General features: G+C 42.6%; 1 protein-coding gene across 1 annotated transcript in view; it reads right to left on the bottom strand.

The window, feature by feature from the left end:
- Nucleotides 1-13067, bottom strand: part of LOC118234934 (platelet-derived growth factor receptor beta-like) — a 39419-nt gene extending 26352 nt beyond the window's left edge. The window contains exons 1-4 of the mRNA XM_035431817.1: nt 12155-13067; nt 1783-1856; nt 731-1012; nt 44-301 (exon numbers count right to left, since the gene is read on the bottom strand). Coding sequence (XP_035287708.1) covers nt 44-301; nt 731-1012; nt 1783-1831 — 589 coding nt within the window. The 5' untranslated portion in view covers nt 1832-1856; nt 12155-13067. The remainder of the gene's footprint in view (nt 1-43; nt 302-730; nt 1013-1782; nt 1857-12154) is intronic.
- Between the last annotated feature and the right edge of the window lie 235 nt (nt 13068-13302).

Here is a 13302-nt window from a genome sequence, read left to right as displayed (position 1 = left end):
ATATATTAAATGTAATAAAAGTAACGCCAGAAGGCCGGCTTACCCACAAGGCTGTAGACGTGAAAGGCTTGAGATTCCCGCGTCTCTCCGTTCAGAACTCCACGGCAGGTGTAGGTGCTATCCTTAAGGGCGGCGGTGAAGCCTTTGCCGGGGTGGTAGGTGCCCTCCAGGGGCGTGTCACTGGCTCTCTCGTAGAGCGTGACGTTTATTCGGGGGTCGGTCACGGTGCAGGGGATGGTGCCCTCCTTGCCTACTTTCATCACCACCTTGTGCTCATACGGAATGAACCACACGTCCTTGTCTGAGGAACAAAAACCATTGGATGTCACTATTCTCCATTCTCCTAATCTTTTGTACCATGGATGTAAATGTATGATTGGTGATAAGGCTAACAAGTAGATTTATTCATTCCTGATTCCTGAATTTTGGGGTTATAACATTTGTGTAACTTGGCTTGATTAAGACAGAAATTCATCAGATTAAACACATTTCCTGACATACTCCTATGATGAAGTCAGTGATCCATTTTTAATCATTAAACCATACGAAGCTCTTTCCTCAAAGCAAACCAAATCGGAAATTAGATCCATGACTGCTGAACGGAATGAACTCCATGTGTTTTCTGCTGTTTCTCCCCCTAGTCAGCACTCAGAGAGGGTCTGTATTGTGGCCAGCAGCTGACTCAACAGTGACACATTTCAGCGGGGGGGGGAGCCCACGTCTGTCTCACCTGGCACGAAGACCGAGACCTCCACCGCCTCCTCCGAGGCGGGCTCCTCGCACACATATGTCCCCGTGTGCTCCCACGTCACGTTCTCCAGGGTCAGGACGCTGGAGGTGGTCCCGTTTGCCGCGTGGGCCCAGCTCATGTCCAGCTCGGACCGGTTCCTCCACCTCACCTCGCTCCAGCCGGAGCATGTGATGGTGACGGAGGAGTTGGCGGTGAGAACGACTTCTGTGGCACTGGGGGAGATTTCTAGGCCCTGTATTTCTGACCAGCACCAAAGAAGCGCTAAAATATAAATGGAGGCAGCAGTTAGCGTTAATTCTTCATTTCTGAATCTCTAGCTATACATCTTTTGTTGTAATTTTTAGGGCTTGCTAGGAAGTTCTCTTTTTAAATAGAGATACTGTGGGACATCACATTCACCTCAGTCTCCAGTTTAAATAAAGAAGGTAAGAATTAATATGAGCAACATTTCCATGCATTTTGTTTTCTACTTCCAAAGGGAAGAGCTTAATCACATCTTCATTCCAAACCAAAGTCAAATAAACTTTTATATTTTAACTATACATATATTAAATTACAATTAAATTTTTCTATTTCAAAAAGAAAAGGATTGTGATTGTGGGAAGTGAAATGCAGAAGGTCAAAAGGTTCTCTTTATTTAATTTTAACTAGGATGCTTAGGAATTAATACTATTTTATTAAGGACACTTAGATACTCAGTATTAAAAATACATACTGTTATTATTAACAGCTTATACTAATGGTAAACTAGGATTCTTTGTGAGATTGGACCCTGGAATTGTTTAAAGCCAGGTCTGACATAGTTCTGAATGCTCTCCAGACTAGGGTAAATAACAAACCTTGAAGGGCTGGGTGGCCTGCTCACATCATAATACTTTCTTATTGTTCTTATGTGGCTGAATTATTTATTTCTGTATAAATACATTCCTGGCATCAACTGGGCATCACTGTTTATTATTACACCCTAGTTACTGTCCTCTTGAAGGCCTCTTGTGAAGACTCTCATCTTATATTTGCATGGATTTCCTTACCAGTTAGTAAAGCCGCCAAATGAATCCAATTTTTCCTGTCTTTTTTCATTGTAAAGATACACCAGGGTATTATTCTGAAAAATAAAAATAGAAAAACATTTGATTAGTCACAGACATGGAAGGAGTACATCTCTGTGCCTGTTACAGTGATGTCATATCTCAATTATGTTGCAATATCTCCTCTACTAATGGAATGCAAAAAAGGACACACAGTAAACATAATACTGCATTCAAAGAGTGTTTGGCTGTTTTTGCGAGCCAGTGAAGAACCAGCCTTATAGAGATCCAGGCCAGAACCCCCAACGAGCAAGCTTCAGATTGACTTGGGTGCACCTGATAGTTGTGGGTTTGAATGCCAGTTGAGAAAGCGCTGCTACACTCTTGCAAAATAAGTTCTTAATTTGAGCTGCTTCACTAAGTATTCAACTGTTTATAGTGATAATAGAAAAATCATCACTGGCAAAAGTGTAAAAAAAATGAATACAATGCAACGTGGACAGGAGCCCCCATCACAAAGTGGTATACAGTGGGGGCCCGAAGGTCCACCTTGTGAATCAGGGACTTTAATTTTCCCCAACATGGTTGGCTATTTTTCCTGTCCGGAAAGAGTTGAAAATTTCCATGACATAATGTGCAGGGTTTAGGTGGAAATTAGTTCAAGGTACATTTAAAGCTGACACCGGGAAATATTTTCTTTTCGCATACCGTTGCGATGCGTGCAAGGGTTTAAAATGACCCGGAGAGTCAGAGAGTGTTCAACACAAGGCTTGTGTTACATGTTTCAGTGAAACGCGGGACACATTTCAGCCGGTTTCAATAGTTCCCATTAAACTCTCTCCAGAACAAATCTACCTCTCCTACAGTCTTTCAGACACTGAATGGACTATTTTGGGAGGGGGAGAAGGATAGCTTTTCAGCAAGCATAGAAAACTGGGCTGCGGGGGTGACAAATCCAACTAAAGCACATATTCTCAATTCAGCAATGTTCCTGGTGGTCTGGAGTCAAAGCAGTATGCCAGAGCCAAGTGCAGTGCATAATTAGCTGTAGTCTTGTTCAGAGAGGGAGAGGTTTTTTTCTGCATGCCAATCAGCATCATTATTATGCGAAACTCTGGCCAATCAGGGGCCTGAAACCAGCTGCTTAGGTAGTGCTGTCCCCGGGAGCAATTACTGTGCTGTTACACTGCAGAGTGAAGAAGAAGTTAGATGCCAGATTGACTGAGGGTTTTACAATTCACTAAGAGGTGACTGGCTTTTGAATGGGCATTCCAAATCAGAAGAAAAAGAAAATTAAAAGCTAGAAACAAATCCCAGTGAGGCCACTAGTAGTCATATTGAAGGGCTTCTCTTTGCAACATTAAATGCTCTGCATGTACAGGAATTGTGAATCCCACGTTGACCTTCAAGGGTCTTTTCCCGCTGCACAAATTCTTATTTTATTTATGCTGCTGTATTTCCAGCACACGGTCTGATTTTCGAAGTGTTAAAGGGCTTGTGAAGTGTGCAGCCTGGCGGCTGTAAAGCAGGGGTGGAATCTGACAATGCTGCCATGCTTCTCCTCCACCTGGGACATTGAGTGAAGCATCCTTCGCCACTCTGAGCACCTCAAACTCGATTTTTGCTCTCTTTGGCCTTCTTGCAGTGCAAATATTCCGTATTTAGATATGAGCTGTTCAAGCTGAAACAAATGGCACAACATTTACCCTGGCAACCACTTCTTCGGCTTGCTGAAAGAAGAGTGTCCCACAATGCATTTCTTTCTTGCTCGCCGGCAACGAAGCCAAACCACAAAATGCAATTTGAGAAAATGATGCAATGTGGGGAAACATAAAGGAACACTTTCTCTTGTGTAAAATGTAACAAAATTATGATGTTGACATTGCCCATAGAAAGGAGTTCGTATGTCAAGAATATGCATGCTCATCTGAACACAAAGCCTATACAAACAAGGCAAATACACTATCCTGGACTTGCTTTCCCAAATGCCTTAAGTTTTGAGGAGCTCTACGCTCAAAGTTTTGTCTGTTTTTTTTTGTTATTTTTTGTCATGTATAGATTCGGGAACAAATCACAATTATGAATAAAACATTCATATTTTTGTGTAAAATGTGGCACCTGGTATAGCTCGCCAGATAATCAAGATAAAAAGGAAGCCTTTGGGATGTTGAAGACCAAGCTTGACACAGTGCTGGCTAAATGGTGAGTGTAGTTTAGCTTTTCATTTATTTTCTCTTTGACTGCCATAGACACATGGATAAAATTTAAATGCAGTAATAAGATTTCACTGAACACAGAACTTTTGTATGTGGAGTCAAAACACTTCACTCAACACTTTCCTTTGGTATCCACAGTAGAGGTGGCTAAGCATTCCAGAGTACTGGATTAAATTATTGCATCTTAAAAGAAGAGAAGGAAAGTTGTATTTGTAATTGAATGCTCCTGCTAAAAGCAATGAAAAGTGACAGTTACAAAGGATGAAACACCACATATAGGAGTAATATTCCATCTTGAAGTAGTGTTCTGTTCAGTGTTCTAGATGTTTCTTGAGTCTGGAACGGGTGGAACTCTGCAGCTAGTAATAATGGAACACTGCAATAGGAAGGTGCGGGAGATGCCAAAGAGGACATCTAGGGTCTGGAACCCATTAAGGACAGTTTCTGTAGCCACAGCTGGAAAGAAGGGAAAGGAGGGATAAAAAGAACCCAGAAAAAAAAGGGAGTAAAGGAAATGGAATCTGCTGTGAGCGCTGAAAAAAAGAAAGAAAAAAGAACCCTGTTTATCTCAGGAAAGTGTGTCACAGACCTGGCATATCCAGGTCTGTTTTGTTGTAGAATCTTCCCAGTCTAGGGATCTCAGTGTAACGCAGGACACTGACCATATGGTGCTCTCTGCCTCTCTTCCTGGCTCTGTGTAAGGTCAGCTCAGCTAAATTTGCAGGCAGCTCTTATTATTTTCATCCCTCTCGAAAAGGCTGCCCAGCCAAACAGGGGAAACATCCAACCATCCAACCAAATCCACTTCCAGTGCTGCGCGAGGAACGAAAACAGTTTAAAAGAAGGAAGTGTGGATAATAATTCATACGAGTCTTTTATAGCTGTCATATGAGCTCTGCTTATAAACCCTGCCAGGCCAGCTTTGTCTCCCTGATTCCTCCAACACTGGGTCATGCCTCTTGCTTAGTAAAAAAATAAATAAATAAAGGAGGCATTCTGGGAGGGGTCAAGAGAGGCCAAGTCAGTAAAGGAACTCCTCTTGAGCGCACGCTGACAGTATTGAATGGCCTGCAAGGTGGGGCATAGTCACTCACCTGGATTCAATCAAAATTTGTCCTTAACTTTCACTCACAATTCAAGTGCTTTTTTTCAATCACAAAAACAGGTCGGCGATTATTTGAGTTTATTTCTAAACTGTTTGCGATGAAAGAAACAAAAAGCTTTTGTTTATTTCTCGTTTGATTGTGATTAAATCCATGAGTCCCTCGGAGGGGCGCACATACCACAGCTGTGGTATTCCTTCGGCAGTGCGTAGGTGGACCAGCAGGGACTACTCAGATCAGTCCAGGAACTAGAATAGCAGCAGCCTCTACTCTTGGGACCCAAACCATTTTCTTCTGGCTTATCGGGGACCCCTGAGCCTTCAGTTTAGAGACGTCGCTGATTCAGAGTGAATCAGCGCATCTTCCCCCGGTAGGGGAAACAGTACTAAAGTAAGTTACAGAGGCCACAAGGTCGCGGGTTTCCAGGAGCTCCGCCACGTTGCACAGGATGCAGGATCAGCGTTAATAGCTGCTAATGTCACGCTGGGGCACGGCCGTGAAACCGATACTTTAACAGCGTCCTCTGCGTGAAAAAGCACAGCCAACCCCTGCAAGGTCTACTCTCTGACCCAACAGACTGAGAATGAGGGAAAGAGCTTGAGAAGAAACCGTCATTAAATTTCAGGCTGAGTCTTTTTAGGCACGTAAAATAGGGCAGTCATCACAGTCAAGCCAAGACAGCAGGATATTCCTTCTGAAACTGGTCGCCCGCAAAAGAGCTCTCTTTTTTTCCCCAGAGCTGACTACCGGTGGAGACTGAATGTGCCGGGCTGGGATCCATAATGGACAGACACGCTGGCCGCCCTGTCCTGCCATCAAAACAGGTGGTTTCAATTTCAGGAGAGCTTCCTGTCTCTGGATGCCCGCAGCCAGAGCACTCCGAGTCTGGCTGTCCTCAAATAAAATTCATGCGTTATTGAAGACCAACAGTGAAGCCAGGCCTCAACTGCAGTGTGTATATTAAGTTTGGGAACTGAGTTTGCGTCACAAAGGTTTTAGGTTCTCATCCCACTTTTCATGCTTTTTTTTCTTTCCCAATTTGGAATGGCCAATCACATTGCGATGTTCATTACAATGTCCGTTATCAATTTGGGAGTGCACAGACAAGCTTGTGCTCTCCTCTGAAGAATGTGATGTTGCCGCTGCTTCTTTTCACACCAGCAGGGAGTGCTAGCGCATGATGACACGCTGTCTACCTGGCGGGCTGCAAAGCTCATTCCCTGGGCAATGCTAGCACAAATTGTGCAGCATTCTGCAGGGCTACTGGGCACAGTAAGCACTGACACTGTCTGGATTGCATTCCTCATTCATACACTGGAACAGTCATTTAACAGAATGAGCCAACCAGCAGCGCTCATTTTGTGATTTTCCCTAGGAAACTTACAGCCATAAAAAATAATTATATGCTACAGAATGTACATTGTGTGTGCTGTCCAGGGTACCTGTGGCTTTTTTGCCAGTAATATAATTTTAGCTGCTGGAGCAATAAATGGCCATTTTTTTATAGAACCAGGCGACATTTTTTAAAGCGTTTGCAAAATAGACATTAAAAAAAACTACCAACAGTCTGAGTGAATTAAAAACAGAAGTGGAAAATCCAGGTTTAGAAAGTAAAAGTGCTCCCCAGTGTTTTGATCCAATCCCCTGGATCTTCTAATTTGCCCAATTCCTCAGCCAGAAGTTAGAGCTAATTAGTGAAATCAGCTGGCCGAGTTCATGGGTGGAAGAAACACATGGCAGGACTTTTACTTTCTGACCCCTGCACTTTCCACCTCTGACAAAAAAAAAAAAAAAAAAAAAAATTATGTGGCACTAGAGTCTGAGTCATCAAAAACAGAACTAAAAAAGAAAAAAGAAAAATATATATAGCTAGTATTATATTCTTATTTTTATATAGTTTTATTCATTTTTGTTCATGACTAGTGGTAATAAACATTTATATGTTTCTACATTCATTTGTCAAAGCATCATAGCAGTTAGACAGAATGAACCTCTCCCATTCCCTACAGTGCGCTCTCTGGTACTCAGTTCCCATGGCAGAAACAGGGCCGTTATCACGTTTATCAGACCCAGGGGCACAGCCGTTCTTCTCCTGTGTGGGTGTGTGAAGGAAGGAGGAGCACTGCAGACATTACACATCCGACAGTGCGACACACACAACGGGGGCTGGACCACACAGCGTCACAGCACCAGAGCAGAGCTGCACACGAGGTGTTAAATCGGATCGAGCTCTGCTTCGCACAGTCTTTCCCCAGCCAGAAACCCAGGGAAAGGGCATGGTTGGACATAGAATGCCAGGATGTTGTCATTCAGGCTATCCTGGTCACACCCCGTGGGCTTCAGGCCTAGCATTATCAGCCGTCATAGCCCTATGGGTCCTTTTTCTTATGACTGCTTCACAGTGAATTGTAGAATGTTCTTTTTTTATTCTTTTTTTTAAATGAACAAATTATGTTCACATTTTTTTACCTTTTTGTTTTTTAAAAGTGTATTTTTATATCTACAATGCATTGAGCACATCAGCTTGTTAACAGGTTAAACACGTGTTAGTGTTGAGCTTGCCACACTTTGTATTTCCAAAATTTCACAAGTTAACTGCTAGTACTAATGGAAGCACAACCATTGCATCTTTTTTCAGCACAGCATAAAAAAACATGCCACAGCAAAGATTAACCTGGGGCCAAAATAAAAAGAAAACATATGTTGGAATGCCTCCAAGACTGAGTCACAGAACTCTCTCCTCTGTTCTAAAACCATCCCTGAACATTGTGTGCATGAGTGGTTTCCACTATGTATGGGCACATGTGTGTTTCTGGCCTCCACTGTTTATAGATAAACTCAACAAAAAGAAAATGCAGAAAAAGCCAAATTACTCACATACACAAAACATACACTTTACTGTATCCGTATTTAAAATGCACAGGATTGAGTGAATGTTGGAAAACATGAGTTGTGCTGTTTAGGGATTGGACTCGTGTAGTTCCAGTGAAATATACTGGTGAAAGTTTACTTGCAACTTGGTATCATTTTTATATCAATTATTACTCTGATATTTTATTTATTTATTCTTTTTTAGGAAACTGGGTTCTATTTATAAATACAGATATAAGACACAGATCTCATCAACCAATAAACTTGAAACATGAAAGCAAATGGTGGTGTCTCCTTTATACAAATGACACACATTCAATGTTGTCATTTCATAAAAGAAACAGAACACACAATGGACTACATAGTGATGTATAATTGCAAAAATCAACAAGGTTAACCAAATAAATCTTTCCACATAACAACATTTGTAAATTATGAATAAACTAATTGAAAGAAATTACAGAATTAGACTAGCACAATGCATGCTGGGACACTACAATCCTCTGTAATACCAGAACCTGTCCTTATGTGTCCTGCCATTGGGTACTGTGAGCAATGAACAGCTGTTGTGATTGTTTGGTTGCTGGTTTTACTTGAAGTAGATATACTCCAATGAGGACTGGCCTGGATTTTCCAGGCCTGAAGGCCAGAAAACTTAAAAGCAAAGAAGAAAAGAAGAAGATTATTAGACGATGAGTAAGAAAAGCAAAAAGCTAATGAACAAACAGGAAATGACTCAAACAGAAGTTCTGCATTATGTGTTTGTTTACATGAGGACATTTATGGAAGCACATTACACACAATTTTCCTCATACAATCCCATGTTGGTGAGTCAGCAAGATAAATGCAGAAAATAAATAGGTGTTCATAATGAAATCCATTTACAATGTGGGCTTGATTGAATCCAGAGTAAATGCATTCAGCATGTTGACTCACATTAACAGCGTCAATGCAAAAACAATGTTTTCTTTTAGCCAGATGATGAGAAGGCTAAATCCAGTTGATGTGAACAGAAAGTGTTGAAAATGACCAGTGTGTAAGTCAGAAAGATGTAGGACTTAGCCAGACAGACAGTAACTGGGCCCCTAAACTGTTCCCATCTGGTTAACAAAATAATGGCCCTGTTCCAAAAATTCCTCTGAGAATATCCTCTCCTTAAGGCTCAGTGACAGACAGCGGACACTCACACAAACTCACACACACACACATTCACACATACACACACACATACAGTACACCCACAAACCATGCACTCATGCCCACACACACCCACAAACTTGCACACATACACACACACAGACACACGTGCAATGCACACACCCACACACATGCACACACACACAACACATACTCCCCCACACACACACACGCATGCACGAATGTGCGCGCACACACATGCACGTGCACATGCATGCACAAATGTGCACACACACACACATGCCCACACAAACACAAATGAAAAAGAACCATCTGAAAACAATTAAGTCTCAGGCCCTGGATGTAACCCCCTTTTCTAAGCTTGCCTTCAAACCCAGAAGAAGAAGAAGAAGAAGAAGAAGGAAAGCTAAAACAATTCAAATAACAACACATTGTTATAAAGGTCATTAGACCCTCCAAAACACCACAACCAAAACAAAAAAAACCATTCCGAGAGCATTGCCCTGGATCCCAATCGAGTCCGGCGTACAAGCGGACTGTGTCCTGTCCCGATGTCGCAGCTCCGAGGCCAGCGTTCTGCCTGGGAAAAGGCGGCCGCTTGATAAAGCGAAACGCCTGTGGGGTTGGTCTGTGTGCGCGCGGGCCGACGCTACTCGCAGCGCTGGCTGTTTGTGTAGGCAGCTCTGGGGAAACAGAAGAGCTCAGAGGACTGGAATGGTACACAACGCGCACCATTAAAGGGCCCGGGATTCGACTGGGGAGCGAATACTGAGGCGCATTCAAACACACATCGCCTCAGGAATAAACCCAGAAATCTCTCTCCATTTGCTTGGCAGTCGGCCTTATCCAGCTTAGCTACATTAGCATACATTTGATATACTGTCCGCTGGATACTTGCGGCAGTTATTTGGGGTAAGCGCCTTTCTGCAGAGTGCTGGGCGCATTCTTTGCGGGGCATGGTGCAACGTTGATGTTACTGAGTATATTGTCACATGACAAACCACAAATTCTTTACCACAAAAACGCCTCAGAAAAGCTCACAGTGCAAGACACAAATAGAGTTCAGCAGGAGAATGCCTGAACTTCTGAATCATATAAGGCACAGGTGTCAAACTCCAGTCCTGGAGGGCCACAGTGTCTGCTGGTGTTTGGGGTGTTCTTGGCACAGGTGGTTCGTTTAAGTCAGTGGCAAAGGAATCCACAAACCTTGTTCTCAAGGCCTTAACTGGAAGCTGAGTGAAAGGAAACCACAAAAACCTGCAGACCCCCTTTGGGATTTAGTATGACACTCCTGATATGAGGCCTCAAAAACGATCATCTGCTCATCCAATAACATAATTTGTTCTCTCCAGCTCTCCAGGTCGTTCTCTCACAGTTCTTGGTTTATAGTGCATCCCAAAATGGCAAGAATTTTAAAAAAGGCATGTGCCACTGCTAGGTATGTTGTTTGCATTCATCATTTGACAAGGACAACAATGGCTTTTTTTCATTGTCTCTATTTTCAGCACTTCATGAGTAAGGTGCACCTCATCAGGGGAAATGTTTATGAATCACCAAGTTTCTGCTTGTGACTTGTTATGATGCCACCATGCGCATATTGTTCATTAGAACTGAGGATTGGGGTGGGATCTTATGCACACTGCATCATTTTGGCGAAATAAGCAATTTCAGACTTTTTTTCAGAGAAGACCATAAAAGAAGTCTACTTTGTTTCCATTTTTTACATCTATAGTTATACACACACACACACCACACACACACACGCACACACGCACACACACACACACCCTTGCCTGTATTGACACAGGCATGCTTCTTCACTGTGAGGGGGGTACTCATAATAATCAGTGGCAGGATCTCCCCGGCTGGTTCATGGGCCTCTTCCTTCTTTCATAAGTACGCTTATAAGAATGTGGGCCTCGATTATCTTTCAAACATGGTTTATGTATTTAATGGGTTTGCCAGCTCTACTCCTAAAGATGGACAGCTAGCTACTAGTGGAGGGAAAGAACTGGAAAACCCACGACAAGCAGAATATGCAGAGTATGATAATTTTTCCTTCCTAGATTCTTACTCAACAATAGATGTACAGCCCCTCCTGGAAATTGTGCTCTTATTGTGTGACACGGGTCAAAATTCCAAAGTCTGCCATCAAAGATAAATTTATATGATTTCCTTTAACCCTTCTTTAACCAGGATGGTCAGGAGCTCAGTATACACCTTTACAGTACACAGTATAGTTTATACCATGACAGCTGTGATGGCCACATTCTGCACCTGTGTCAGAATTGCCAAGCAGCTTCAGAAGCCTAAGAATGTGATTGGTCAATTCATTTCAACCCCACACTGAGCAACGGCACAAAAACCAGACCGAGCTAGATGATCGCACAACTGGTCCTTCAAGCTCTTTACCCAGATGTACTAATCAGTTGTTTTTAGTAATGCGGGAGTGAGGCTTCATGATCCCCAAAATGGTTGGAGCTGTCGAGCGCTGTCAAGAACTCAGTGATGTGAACCGATTGCAGTCTTTTGCAGTGGAGAGTAACATCTACAGGTCATGTCAAACAGGTCATAAGAATCTTCTCTCCAATATTTAATTCACAATCCTCCTCCAGCAAATGGCAATACACTTTCAGAGTTACTAGGCTAAGGTTGCTCTCTCTCTCTTTCTCTGTCTAGTAGATATCCTCTGCATAGTAATCATGTCGATAAAGCTGTGATTAGTACATTTATTAAATACACATACAAATACATCTTCTGGTTCCATGTGTATGGTACTTGGAGATGCTAACATATATTTACTAAGTAGTCACTGTTAGCTCAGCAGAGGCTGCTGGGAATGCCTCAGGTGAGAGAGGTAGCCAAACTGAAAACACACTGGTGTGTGTACTCTCAACGAAGCCACAGTAACTACGAATAAAGAACTTACAGTCTCTGATAGTATAGCCAACTGAACCGTCTCTGTGGTGGGGGTAGCCATTTCACTGAGAAAGCAGAAAGAAAACAACAACAAAATGTTTCTCTTACCTTCAAAGTACTGTCTTTCTACTTGTTTTTCGTCCTGTACCTTGTTTGTTTTCTCTTATTTCATGGTCCGAAGTGCTTCTCTGCCAGATATGTATTGCGTTCCAGGCTTACATGCAGTGTGATGTTCTGGGTGCAGCAGGAGTATTTTGTACAGAAGAACCTCAGACCTGCCGCAGCGAGGGCTCGATCTCTTCCTGTCCCAGAAATCAACAGGAGAGGTGCCCCCTGATGTGTTTATTCAGATGAATGAAAACTGATGTGCATCTCCAGGATAAAGCTCCAAATTCTCCAAAAAACAAAAAAACAAAAAAATGTAGAACTTGTGCAGTGGTTACTCACCAACTCCAAAAAAGAAAAAGAATAAGAAAAAAAATCCCAACAATGTCTATTTCTGATTAGTCTTTTTATAACTTCCCTTTTTATTGGACAATGTTTCTGGAGTGGTGCAGTCTGGCACATTAACTAAAGCTTTTTGTAAAAAAAGAAAAACAAAAAGCAGACAGCCACATGAAAGACAGCACGCTAAGCTTTGTCCGTATTTTCCAGAGTAAGGAAAACAAGAAAATGGAAAAGTTTGGGGTTGCTAGGAGGGGGTAGGGGGCGGTGTTAGGGGATTCCTGCAAAAACGTTTAGGCAAGCTCCACAGCAGTGCCCAGCTCTAGCAGAAAAGGAGAAGACAAAGAAAAAGTGTTATTTTTTCCGGCAATGTGCTAAGCCTGCTTCACACTCTTTTCTTTTTTCCTAAGTAGAAAAATGCAAATCACACCATTGCACTAAGAGGGTGTCAGGAAAAGACTGAAAAGAGTGCTGTTCTGGCTTCAGAAAAAGTGGAAGTGGAGCTTGGATTCACGCAAAACAGAAAAAAGGAGTTCCCCTCCACTCTTCTCCACCTCTCCTCTGCTCCGCACTGGACTGTTTTTAGCCCTGGCTCTCTTCTCTCTCTCTCTCTCTCTCTCTCTCTCTCTCGCTCTCAGGATGTGAGGGGATGGCTACAAAAATTCATTAGGTTCGCCAGCAGCTGAGCAAGGGCTTTCTGTTTTATTAGTGATGATTTGGCGGGGACGGGGGGCTCTCAGAACTCACTTTGGCAAGTGCGCCTAAAATCCTGATGGATACATAATCGTTCTTTGCAGGCAGTTATTAATGAG

Source organism: Anguilla anguilla, chromosome 9, assembly GCF_013347855.1.
Source record: "Anguilla anguilla isolate fAngAng1 chromosome 9, fAngAng1.pri, whole genome shotgun sequence".
Taxonomy (NCBI): Eukaryota; Metazoa; Chordata; class Actinopteri; order Anguilliformes; family Anguillidae; genus Anguilla; species Anguilla anguilla.
Note: the sequence above shows the minus strand (reverse complement) of the source record. Positions and strands in the feature narration are given on the sequence as shown.